At 44.6% G+C, this 13,629-nt stretch overlaps 1 protein-coding gene across 1 annotated transcript in view; it reads right to left on the bottom strand.

The window, feature by feature from the left end:
* The window catches only part of LOC138467288 (uncharacterized), a 5,113,521-nt gene that overhangs the window by 167,586 nt on the left and 4,932,306 nt on the right, over positions 1 to 13,629 (bottom strand). Inside the window, exon 23 of the mRNA XM_069607285.1 lies at positions 7,938 to 8,103. Coding sequence (XP_069463386.1) covers positions 7,938 to 8,103 — 166 coding nt within the window. The remainder of the gene's footprint in view (positions 1 to 7,937; positions 8,104 to 13,629) is intronic.

Below are 13,629 nucleotides of genomic sequence, written 5' to 3'. Positions count from 1 at the left end.
TTTTCCATCTTGAGAAAAGTGTTCTATAGGAATGACATTTGCTTTGTCAAACAAAGGGAAGCATTTTGTGAAAGAGACATTTTTATTGACTTTAACAGAACATTGTTGGAGCAAAACACTTTCAACAATTTTCCTGAAGTAGTTCAGGGGAAGGGAATCAACCCCTGGACACAAGGAGGGTTTTATTGGCACTACACTTTTGGATTTGTACACATTTTGGTTGAGTTAGAAAGAGAACAATTTACCTTGTACCTTTTGATTGTGTGTGTTAGTGTGAAGGTCAGATTACTTTGGGACACAAGGTCAGCTTGCTTTAGTTTTAGTTTCACAGCCAGGGACACTTTTGTTAGTACAGGGACAGATAGGCCTTTTTCCCAACCCCTTTTTATTTAATAAAAATGGCTAATGTTGAGAACATTACAACTTTGTGACCACCTCTCATTTCTGGCCTTCCACACCTACCCACATTGTACTGGAACATATCAGTCACCAAATGGTGAATCTGGATGCCTAAATACCGAAAGGAGTCCATTCTGCATCTAATTCCCACCTCCGGATGATTTTTTATCTCCCTCTCTCTACGAGAACCTAGCGGGAATACCAGCGATTTCTTCATATTAATTTGGAACCCTGTAAGTTCCCCCAAATGATTCAATACTTCCAACATATATGGAATATGGAATTTGGTGTTGTGCACATAAAGAGGGCATCATCTAGGTATAGGGAGATCAGATGTGGTTGGTTATCTATCATTAATCCTGCATCACGAAATTATGATCTAAATATATTCACTAGGGTTTCCAGTTCCAGAGAAAATAGGCTAAGGGACAGGGGACAATCCTGTTGAGAACCTCTTCCCAATTGCCATCTGTGCAAAATGTCCCTGCCTGTTTTTACTCTCGCCAGTGGTTCCTGGTACAATAGCCAAATCCATTTGAACATGTTTGGACCTAGTCCATTCCTCTCAAGGACACGAAAAAGCCAGTCCCACTTAACTGAGTCAAAGGCTTTGACTGCGTCCAGAGAAACCATAGCCATTTCTTCCTCTGCGTCACGTACCCTCTCTATGATGTATTGGAGTCTCCTAAGATACATGATTGTGTTTCACCCCATATAAAGATGCACTGGTCCCAGTAGACCAGTTGAGGGGTCTCTTTCATTAGCCTATTTGCTAGCACTTTAACACGTATTTGGTGTCTATGTTTAGTAGTGATATGGGACGATTGATTCGCAATGTCGAGGATCTTTCCTTGGTTTTAACAGCACTATAATAGTGGCTTCCCCCCGTGATACTGGGAGGCATCCCTTGTGGAAGGCAAAGTCATAAAGTTGTTGTAATTTGGGAACTAGTATATCTGAGTATGTTTTGTACAATTCCCCTAGGAAGCCATCCCCTTCCACTGTTTCCCATTCCCTAGAGACACTATCGCCAGTTTAATTTCCTCCTATGTCACGGGTTGCTACAGTGCTATCGCAGCCTCTTCGCGCAATTTAGAGGGAACAGCTTGGTCTAGCACATCCTTCATGCCTGTCACATCCGTCATTCCTCTACTTCTATATAAGCACATTCATAACATCTCTGAAAGGTTTCTTTTATGCCCCTATGTGTCGTGACTAAATTGCCATCCTCTGACTCAATATGAGTTATACGTTTCTGTGGTTGTTCCCTTCTGAGAGGCCAGGCCAGGAGGCATTTCGCCTTACACCCTTCCCTGTGAATCTTCATAGTGTATAGGGCGTGATCATGCTTCCCCAGGCGTTTCTGTGCTAGCTGTTGCTGAACCCTTTCCCTAATAAGCTCTGCTCTACATAGTGTTCCCTTTGCCATTTCACCCTCCAGAGTCCTACTTTGGCCCTCCATCCCCTTCAAAGTGAGTGGAGCAGTGAGCGGATCCCATGGGTAGTGGACAGACATTTCCCCTGAATTGTAACCTCCCAAATCGATCCGTAGTCATTCACCAATGCTTCATTGAGCTAAAAAAACTCCTTGATTGTAAAGACTGGAGGGGGTTTCGGAACTTCTGCCCACTATATAGTTGGGGTAGACGCACAGAGCACCCCAGCCAAGGCTCTCAATTGGTAGAATGGACAAGCAGCTGAGACTCAGGGGAGATGATGCATGCTGGTTCTTAGGTACAGTGAATCCCCAAGCTCCCCGCAATGGAATGTCCACACATTATGTTAGATAATAACACAGTCCTTAAAGGATCAAAAGTCAGGTAGATATACACAAATAAATAGGACTCATTTTCTCACTTTGTACTAGAAATCTAAACAGGTAACTTAACACAAACTGCTGACAGTTATTAAAAAGCATTTCAATTATTAGGCAAGGGTTAACTTCATAAATCATCAATGCAGTTAGGTAGGTAATAATTAGAACATAGGCAGAATGCTTTCTTTAGGATAAACATGCAATACTCTGTGAGGATCCCCCCACCTGGGCAATCTGCAAGGAAACGATAAGGTGTACTTTACGTTGTATATTACAGACCAGTGGAAATATGTTAATTAACAGTCTGCTTCTCTTTCTACAGATCCTACTACCCCAAAGTACCTGGGAAGCCACAGGAGAGCAGGATCCAAAACGAATCCGGGACCCCTGGATAAATCCTGAGGATGGAATTGGAATATGCTCTTCCTCGCCACAGCACCTTAGGTGCCTTGGCAGGGGAAGTGGTGGAGTTTCTTGGCTTTACTCAACAAGACCCTTGAGGATGGACGCCCTCTTGGAACAAGGAGTCGCAGGTACATCAGTGTCAAACAGAAGAAGGCAACCAAGCAGTGTCGGAAAGGCAGCAATGCAGGTCTGTCAAGGTGGACCCCTTTGCTGGGTTGCTACGCCGGCTGTGGATGTCCCACGAAGATTAAACAATCTGTGGACCTTGACAATGCTTGGCTGTAGAACATAAGTCCTTTGGTGGTTGTGGATGACTTTTGGTTGTGAAGGGTGCAGTGTCAGAAGTAGGTGTTGGGTTTCAGGATTTCGTGGATCACTGCCTTTTGGTTCTTCTGTGCTGCAGCTGCAGCACAGACCTAGGATGGCTTCTGGTAATGTGGATACGACCACTGGAATGGACTATGGACCCTCACCAAGACTGGAGGCTCGGGATGCTTTGTTCATGGATTGGTGGCGGGAAAACCAACAGTGGACACTCCTCTGCAGGTGCGACCCTGGATCTTCTCCATTGTGGAAAAGTGGATAGATGCTGTGGCAGAGGTGCCCATTGAAGATTTCTTTAAATGGTTGGAACTTTGGCAGCTCCGTGTGACAGGCAGCATTATGCCTGGATACCCCCTCTTCTGAGCAATAGCCAGCAGCTTGGCTTTCAGTGGTCAAGAACACTCCTCCGGACCCTGTGCAACACAGATGAACTCCTTGGCTTCAAGATGTCCAGCACTCCTCTTCTGGATCCACAAAGATCCCTACTCCGGATGGCAGGCACACAGAACTGGCTTCCAGGACACTATAGGTGAAGAGCAGCAGTTGCACAATGTCTCCTTGTAGCTAGGGGAAGAGGTCGCCTATCCAGGCCCTCTCTGGTTCAGTCCTTCAGTCAGCACAGCAGCATTTGGATTCTGGTGAAGAGTTGCCGCTGCAGACTATTTCCTCCAGCTGGACTCCAGGATGCAAGCTTAAGATGACTTCAGCTTCTTGCTTCAGGTTTCTTGTTACAGATTCTGACAAGGAGGTGAGTGTGAGGTCCCCTGTTATACAAAACACTCACCATTCACTCAGGCTGAGCCAGGCTCAGCGAGCCAATCACACACAAGTGGATTCATGCAGGCAGAACACAATCAGGCTCACAGGCATTCAGGCCACTCACCCAAAACCAGACACCCAGAACAGAGGATGTGTATTGGAGCAGCTCCCCAGCCTTTCAGTGCACTACACTGCATTCATTACCGTTTTAGTCAGGGCTGGCTCAGGCATAGTGTCACACAACCAAACCCAGACACCCACAACACAGAATGCATATTGACTACTCACAAAATTAATGCAGGTTCCACCCCAAGGGTGTACCCACAACAAGCAGCCCCTGGGAAGGCTCAAGCCAGTCTGGCAAGAGGCAGCTCCAGAGCTATGGTCCTTCCACCCAACAGCCTTTCTGGGGACAGGAACAGGACTTTGAGAAACAAGGCAGAAAGGCAAAGGAACCCAAGAGGCCACCAGTGTCCATCTTGCCTTTGTAAAGAAATATGTTGATTCCTATGGCAGGGCCTGGGTATCGAAGAAATCAAGGCTACCCAGAGCCACTTTCAAGTCAGCATGCAGCTGCCACCAGCCCATACCATACCCTGCTCTGTATGCAACACACATTCCCTAAGGTTATCCCAGGGGTACAGTTCACCAAAAGGTAAAGATGAAGAGCTGCACTGCCAGGGATGAACCAATTGGACTCCACAGCTGAAAAACACACAGAAAACACCAACAGAGAAGTGATAGGACAAGAACGAGCTGTCCCTGTCCCTCCAAAAGCCTTTCCAGCATCACATCGATAGCTTGGAGAACCTTCTCACTATATATCCCGTCCTTCAACGATTCTGCTCTTAACCTCCAGGTGGGGATTACACACGGTGTTTCATTATGACTCTCAGCGGGGTGTGATCTGATAACGTTCTTCCAAGGTATTCAACCTCCAGAAATTGGAGGACTTGTTCCCTTCCTACTAGAATGCAATCCAGATGTGAATATGAGTTATGTGGGTGTGAGTAAAAGGAGTAGCACTTCTCGTCTCTTCTCTTTTCCTGCCATAAGTCCCCTAGATCTAGATCGGCTATCGTTTGAGTCACAGTCTTGGAGGCTAATGTCCTATGTCTCTCGCTAGAATCCGATTTGTCCAGGTGCGGGTTGAGTACGCAATTAAAATCACTGCGGGATGATGTCATCACTCCAGGAATGGACACCATTATTTAGAGCGGCCATTTTGACGGCAGACCTTCCTCACTCTTTCCAGACGGGCCGCATCTGTGAGAGAAACCAAACTTATCCAACTCCATCTACCTCTTTCCAAGTAAGACATATGGATGTCTTCACATCCAGATACACTAACACAATTTCGTTGTGTTGGTCACCATTAATGACACACACTTTCGATCTGCAACATAGGAGGAACCTTATTATATCTGTAACCATGGGAAGCCCTTGATTACAATCTTTCCAGGTATCCGGAACCCACAATCCCATTGGATTTTGGGAAGAGGTTGAGTGAATGTCATTGCTAATGACCACCATATACAATATGACACATGGAACCTTGACCCTAAGATTAGGCATTACTCATCCAGATACTTATATGTGTACCCTATTCTGAGACCATACAATGTACATGCTTACACTTTGGAAATTAGGAACAAAAAGGTAGGCGACTGCTGTCTCTTCGTCTATTATTTGCATGTTCTGCATAAGTCTCTTGCATTTGACAATTACAGGTCACCACATCGTTTATGTATTTGGTGATTCCATCCTTATAGGTAGGAACACATTTATTAACATGTATTAACATTATACTGCATGGATTTCGACTGACAATAGCGCCTCAAGGGGAGACCTAAGAAGAATAGGTGAGATTGTTGGTTCTTCCTTCATCTCTTTGCTTGCACCCTTACAACACATGGAATCTTGATGTATTTTCTAAATGCATTCAAATAAATATCTTGTACCTATAGGAGCAGTGGGACCCTTACCAAATTCGGACATCACTGTCTATTATTTTTTCTAGTACATTGGTGCCAGTTGGACCAGAGGAACCCATGAGGGACATTCATATACTGATGGCATTCTATTCATTAATTCAGTTGAACATTGGTGTGATAACAGTTATAATTGTGAACTTAAGACAAATACACTTACACAGTATATCTTTTAGAATTGTTTTTAGAAATTATGAAGGAATACGAAAACATTTTGAACTCCTGATGAAGAGATGAACTCTCGAAACGCATCGGATTATATATATGAAAATATTTTCTTGTACCAAAAAACGGTTTAGAAAATACTTGTGTTTTGTTGAACAATTGTTGAATAACCTCACTAATGTGAATTACCTTTGGGCATATGGAATGTTTATCTTAATCTAGACAACATAATATTTTATTCTGATTTATATTGGATAAAACCTTTAGCCTATTTTTGGCTTTAGATAGTGTGTAGGGGACGTGAGTTCCATGATTTTGGGAACCCTTATTTCACGTCATTACTTTTATTAAAGCAGCTTTTGTTATTTTTCTTCACTGTTTTGTACTAAACAAGCACTTCCAAAGTGTAACACATTCCTACATATAGGACTATTTCAGTAGGATTTTAAACTTAGTCTAACCATAATAATTCTGACAACACTGTCCAACCATTCCGGTCTCTCTACTCAACTCTTTGAAATTCATCCTACTTGAAGGTTTAACATGATATGCAGGATTACAGCAGCACGCAATCACTTGGGATTCATGGGTATGCAAACGAGATCTGGCTCATTTCTGGAGCACACTATATGGGCTAATCAGAAAAGCACAAATGAGGCAAGAGAGCCAACGGGAAGCTTGGTAAGCTGGCAGACAATATGAAGTGGAAGTGTTGGGAATTTCCATCAAGGATACATCTACAAAAATAGGAGTTGGCAAATGCAATAGTCCTAGCTTTATAAATGCAGTGGGGGAAACCCATTTTGTCACATCGTAGTTTACCTAAAAATCTTTCTCTCTACATTGGCAAAGCCAGACCTATTAGCTTTGCTAATGCAGTTTTCAAGTTTTTTTTTTTTTTTTTACAAAGGTGGAGTTTAAATCCAAAGTGAATACACTTGTTTTTCACTCATGAAATATGATAAATTGTTCATAAGTGTTTCTTGGCGTGACAAGACAAGGGAGGGAAGACAGGGGGAGGACAAGACAAAGGGCCTCATTACACGGATGGCGGAGAACCATGGCGCTATTAGCGCCATGGTTCATGCCGGTAAAATACCGGCACCGCCTTGGCGGAAAGGGGAATTACCGCCCCATTCTAAGGTTGGCGGGCGGTAATTCCCCCTTCCGCCATTGCCCTTCCCCATTCCCATTTTTGCTCCATAGGGCTCAATGGGAATGGGGAAGGCGCTAATTACGGTACCGCAAATTGCGGTACCGTAAGTAGCTCCCTGGGTCCCTTTGCGGGTTGGTTTTTAACGCCTGCAAAAAGCAGGCGTTAAATCCCCCAACCCGCAAAGGGACCTCGTAGTAAGGCGGTAAGGATTTACCGGTACCGGTATTTTACCGGTACCGGTAAATCCTTACCGCCATCCGTGTAATGAGGCCCAAACTATCTTACTAGGGCTTGTGTCATTCAGATCGTGCAAGTGCGAGAACGAGAAGAGCAAGGGGAAAAGGGGGGAGACGTGCCAGGGAGAGGGAAGGAGAAACAGGGCAGCAATGCTCAGAGTAAGTGCAGCACAGGGCAGCGCGGCTCCAGGTAAGTGCAGCACAGAGCATTGCGGTTTGAGTAAGTGCAAGAAGGCACACGACTGTATAGGTTACAGTTACAGCCCCTAAGTGCGTGGAAGGCCCGGAGGCAGTGTAGGGGGTGACTGATCAAGGGAGACCCTGCTACCCAGTGAGACTCTGAGGGTAGCCAAGCAGGCAGTCGGTGCGGCAGACAGGTAGGTCAGCAGTGGAGGGAGAGGGAGAGAAAGCAGAGAAGAGGAACGTTTTAAGTGGCTTCGGAACTTCAGGTGGTCCTGCTCAAGTTTGACTTATACCCTTAGAAAAATTTCACATATTTAAATTTATAAATTCAACATTAATTAGGAAAGCACATGTGTTTATGCACACACTCAGAAAGTGATATGAATTTGGTAGGTTCTGTAGTGTTTGAATGTGAAAATAAATGTGTTGGTCAAAGCATACTACAGTTAAAAAATCAAGAACTCATGCTCCTATTAAAACAGAACTTCCCATATATCACTTACGTTTTTTTTCTTGAAGAATATATATATAATGCAATGCAGAAGCACATAAATACTGCTATTGTCAGAATAAGGGCAGTAGATAAGAAGATAAGAAGATCATCTTTCTTAACTTCTCCCAACTTGGTTTTCACCACTCCTTGACACTCATTTTCTTGTATAAGCATGCCTGAAGAGAGCAAAACACAGGAAGAAAATATATTACGAATGTGTTGTATGATTGTGAAAGCGACTGCAAATTAGGCACATCTACCATTATTGAGTAGCAGTATGTGTGGAAGTACTTCAGCACTGTGCGTATGAGACGTTTGCATGAAACAGTTTGCATAGGAATGAAAGCTGCATTAGCACTCGGGCCAAGTGTAGGCGCAAATGAACTCGCTCCAAAATCGGGCTTAAACTACTGATTTCAGTCTGTTTTCGGAGCGAGCTGAGCACCCCACAATACCAGCGACCTTACCTCAACTCTCCTTGCTGTTCCCCCGACCCACTCACCTGCCGAACAGACCCCGACCTGACCCACATGAAGCCCAACATCACCCCTCCAACTCTCCTACTGCACTTAGATGTGTCCCACTGCTGCTCGTAAGCAGCCGGTCCCGGCCCCAGTAGCCATTTCCTAATCCTTTTTAGTTTTAGCAATAAAGGTGGCGCTTTAACCTATAAGCCTAAAACAATGCATAGGAGAACAGGTAGGGAGGAGAAGGCATATGACGATCGACAAAATGCTTGTAGGCGTTTGGTTATGTAACCACCGATCCACTGCCCATGTCCATGCTAATCCCTATGGCCACTCCCACTCACGTCACGCCCCTCCATGCCCAAAATAATGTCCTCGGGTCTCTTTTGAGCTAACCTTATCAAACCTTAAAATTGAACCGTGCACTCCAACTGGCTTCATAGGTTTTTTCAAAGCAGCCTTCTGAGAGCTAATGGTTTAATTGGTGCAGTAAAGCGCTACTGGTGTAATAAAAATGTCCCAACCAGGTCTGCCTTCACCCACTTGATTTATAAGTATTATACATGCCCTTCACTTAAATCCTTCTAAAAACAAGCATTAGCAAAGACAGCAGTGTTGGCTTGTGTGCAGGTATTAGATACACATTTGCCAGGCACTGCTATCATATGCCCAGACACGTGCCCCAGTTTCAAGCTGCTAGCAGTAATTACCAGTTAGTACCATTATGGCAATACCTGGCAAATACCTTTTGCATGTGTAAACAAAAGCCAAAACTGCTGGCACTAACGAAACTTGTTTTAACTTGAACGTACAGCACTAGGGGTTGGCTCTGGGGTGCTAATAGCAATATTACCCTTTCGTGCAGTTTTCGCAGCGTAGTAATGGCCTTACTTCTTGGGCCTGGGGCTGTTAACGCCTGGTGAAGCCTGTGGAAAAGGGTACTCTTGCTTGAGTACATATAGCAACAACAGTTAAAATTCATATAAACCGAGTGTGTTATAATGAAGCTTTATGCCATGGTTATTTGTTGGAACCTTCGTCTCCCTTGTCACGGCTGCTTGACGATATTCTTGATATGGGAATAGATCATGCCCCTGTGGTGTTTGCCACTGCCCCACTACACACAATGAAAGAAATATGAGTTTTGTTGGCATACCCTGCCACCACTCACGCCATAACCACATAACCCAGGCACTCGTCCACTCCACGACCTGCCACCTTTATTCCACTGAAGTGACTCATTGAAATAACTGCGTCCTAGACATAACACATGCAGCAAAATGTATTACAAACGGACAATCCATAAAAAAATAGGCTGCAGAAAAGGGAGTGATGCAACCAGTAACATTAAAAACCCACTCCCCCATCCCTTGGTGGTGAGCGGGGCGAAGGTTGTTCCGTCCACTCGCTTCCCCCTTTCCCTGCTTTTCATAGGCCACGACTCCTTAGCCACTGTCCTGCATTCGTCTGTGTAAATCAACACCTGCTGTGGGCTAAAGGTGTGCCATACATTGTTCTGGAGTTCTGAAAGATCAGGGGTGCGGCCTATCATAATCCTCACAACCCCCCTGCCGTTCAGCATACAAAAGCGCGTCTCAACAGCATGATTGTGGGGTGGATGTCTCCAGAACCCCAAAAATGTTATGCAGAAACAAGTCCAACCCAGCACTGGATAGGTGCACTCTGCCTAGCCTGGCTTGTCAAGGTTTATCCACCCGTGCCTAACGCGGGTGAAACCTGATCCTTGACAAAAAAAGGCAATTGTTAGGGAGAATTCTCATAAATGGCTAATTTCCCTTACCTATTGAGTCCCTGAGAAGCTTTGCTGGATTTCTAGGATTTATTTTTTTCACCTAGTAAGAGTGTGAACCTTTTTCCCACTCTTACATGTGTTTTGCCATGTGTGCTTTTACCATTTTTTGTGTTCTTGGGCTCTGGAGCCTCACCTACTCCATGAGCACCCTTTTTTTTGTGTGTTACACAGCACCTTCAGTGCAGTAACACAGGGTTGTCTTTTAGACTTCCCACTGACTCCATTTTTCTGGGGCTGACTACTGTCCCCCAGAAACATGTAAAGTTGCCATTAACTTTATGTAGTCTCTTTAAACCACAGACCCAGTACACCCCATTTAATGGATGGGGTGTACATGGAGTATTCCCTTTCTGTCTGCGCCTCTTGGAGCCTTGTTCCGCTCCCTTAACATTAAGACTTGGCTGATGGCAGTGGTAACTACCCTAACTTTCCTGCCGAGATTATATGATATAAACGTGGTATTCTTTTAGGATATTATATTAGCCTCGAACATAAACCCGCTTGACCAAATACATTTTATTTTGGCTCCGGCTGGGATTTTTTTGCCATTTATTTTTGTTAAAGTCTTTCTCGTGTTTTTCTCTGCGCGCCAAACCGGGGATGATTCCTTTGTTCGCTGTCTTTTTGTGGGCTTCTGCACAGAAGCCCTCCTTAAGGCGCCTGGTAGTCTAGGTAGGCAGGATGTGTGGGAGGGATCTTCGGACCCCTGCCATGGGTTCCCTTGGTAACCCAAGTCGCACTCTTGTCTGATTGGCTAAGTGGACTGGCCTTCCCACGCCAGCCACCCTGCTGTGTGATTGACAGCCAGGCTGTATGAATGCGGGAAAACTGCATAAAAAGCAGGTTTCCGGGATTGGAAAGGCAGAGCCGTCACTGGAACGCAAGAACCAACGAGGAACTGGAAGAAGAGGACCCCTACCACGACTGGACCGCCCAGTGAAGCCCTGCTGCAGGTCCGAATCTCCGAATCCGACAGAGAAAATCCTCCAGGAAACCTTTCCCTTGAGCTGGTGGGACCAACCAGTTCGCCCAAACTGCAAGCCAGGACCCCTCCTCTGGTCGAATTTGCTGTACAGGGCTACAGTGGGCCGGATAGCCAGGAAGGTCAGACCCTGCTTGGGTTTTAAGGAGCGCACCTTTTATTCATTGTTTGGCTCTGCTGCTGACTTCTTCCCTGGGTGGCGCAGGACCCTCCAGTCTTCCTACTTCGTGTCAGTCCGACAGTCGCTTCAGGAACCGTGGGCCTGCAGGAACCACCAGGAACGTCCGCCGCAGCTACAGCTCCCTCTCCGTTTTAAGGTACTGTGCAAATCCGGTTGTCCGTTTCGTTCAACCGCAGTGAAAGTGTTTAAACTCTTTTGCCAATCCGAGGGCTTGTCCTCTTTTCTTTGAACTAACCTTTCCGCCAACCAACCTCGTCCGGAAACTGTGCCACAAACTTTACTACGAACTACCCTGAACTGTGTGATCTTGAGCAAAAGACTGTTGACCCATTGACTTTGGCCCTAAGCCTTTTCTAGCTGATCTCCTCACTGTAGTTTCTCTTTTTCAATTGCCCTGAGTACTTACCTGTTGGTTATGCCTAATTTCTAATAACTTTGACTTTCCCTCCCTTTGAAATTGCTGGAGTGCCATTTTGCTTCCACTTCATTTTGTGCGCTTAACTTGTATGGAATTTAAGGGAAGTGGTGTGGTGTATTTATGATTCTGATTCTTAATCTTGATTAGAATAGTGAAATGTTATACAACTGTTGAGTAAATAAATATATATTATTTTACTTAGAAACCTTGAGTCAGTGTTTGCCTGAACCATAGTAATTGCTGACCTTTGTGTAACTATTTGTACTGCCCACTTACTCTTGAGATAAGTCTGGCTGCTCCGCTACTGCTACCTCTATAACTGTGTAGTACAGGCTTGTACCAAAGGTGAAAATGTACTGTCACTTGTAGTCTTAATTGTGTGCAGTGTTCCCAAAGGGTACTGCATATAATTCTGCCTAACACTGGTGTACAGCGGTGAGGATAAAAGTATAAGTAATTACACTTAGAGTGCTTCTATTACCTTGGAGCAACTAACCACAAGGCTAACATCACTAGAAAGAAACATTAATCATGTCTGATATGGAAAGCCACAGTCAGGAGACCCTCCTGAGTTACACTGCTGATTATTTAAGAAACATGTGTAAAGAAAGGAAACTCTCTGTCAAAGGCAAAAAGATTGAATTAGTTGAAAAGTTGTTAAAGAACCAAAGTCTGGGGAGTGGATCTGAAATACCTGACTCTCTAGCAAATGTGGAAAGTATTGAGGATGATGATATGTCTATTCATGAGGAATTGGAAGACGTAGATGTGTCTCCTAATGTAGGTTTCTCTGCTCCCTTGCCTGTTCAGCAACCTCAATCCTTGTCCACTGGGACCCCACAAGTCCTACACTCAGTCCTGAATTCATTGCTCTAGAGAAAATGAGGCTTGAACTAAAATTCAAACGGTTAAATGCTCAAACTGAACAGAAACACCAAGAACTTAAGCTCAGAGAAATGGAGTTGAATCATGAACTTGAAATGAAGAAATTGTCTCTTGAAAATGCTTCATTCCCAGAGTCTTCTAGGTCTTCCAGTCCCAAGAGACCCTGCATGCCTAAAGAAATTGTGGGTATGTATGAGGTTAAGCTTGATATTTTAGAGTGGTTGGTAATGTTTGAATATAATCATAGTGTTCAAGGTCTCTCCGGGAATCAATTGCTTTCCTGGCTCTTCTCTAGGCTACCCACTGTTGCATCTGAGGTTGTGATGGAGTTGGGGGAGGTGGATAGGATGGATTATGAGTGTGTGAAGCTAGCTTTAATTGCTAGATATGGGAAGACCCCTTCCCAGTACCCTAAGAGGTTTAGGACCCTCAAAAAGCATGATGGTACCCCTTGGGCTACCTGTGTATATGAGTGTTTGAAAAACCTAGATGGTTGGATTAAGGGTTACAGAGTAAAAACATATGAAGGAATGAGAACTCTTGTGATGTTGGAGTCTATTTTTGATATCTGCTCTCCTGAGCTCAGACAGCACTTGGATGATTCTAAGGAGATAGATCCAAAGAAACTAGCTAAGGCTGCTGACACGTGGGTTGCCAACAGGGCCACTCACAAGGATTCTGGGGCTACTCAGAGAAAGGATGAGGGGAAACAGCCAAAGAAAGACAACAAAAAGAATTCTAATACCTCCAATCCAAAAGAGGGCCACAAACAGCAACATAAGGGTAAACCACAAGGGAAACCAAATCAGGCTAGTGTACCATCTGGACCCAAGCCAGATCGAGGTCAGAACAAAACCCCATTCATCAAAACATTTGGGAAATGTTATGTTTGTGGGTCAACTGACCATGTGAAAGGAGATCCAGATGTAAGGGTAAACCTTCAGGGGTCCACACTG

This window comes from Ambystoma mexicanum, chromosome 4q (genome assembly GCF_040938575.1).
Source record: "Ambystoma mexicanum isolate Mex_15411 chromosome 4q, UKY_AmexF1_1, whole genome shotgun sequence".
Taxonomy (NCBI): Eukaryota; Metazoa; Chordata; class Amphibia; order Caudata; family Ambystomatidae; genus Ambystoma; species Ambystoma mexicanum.
Note: the sequence above shows the minus strand (reverse complement) of the source record. Positions and strands in the feature narration are given on the sequence as shown.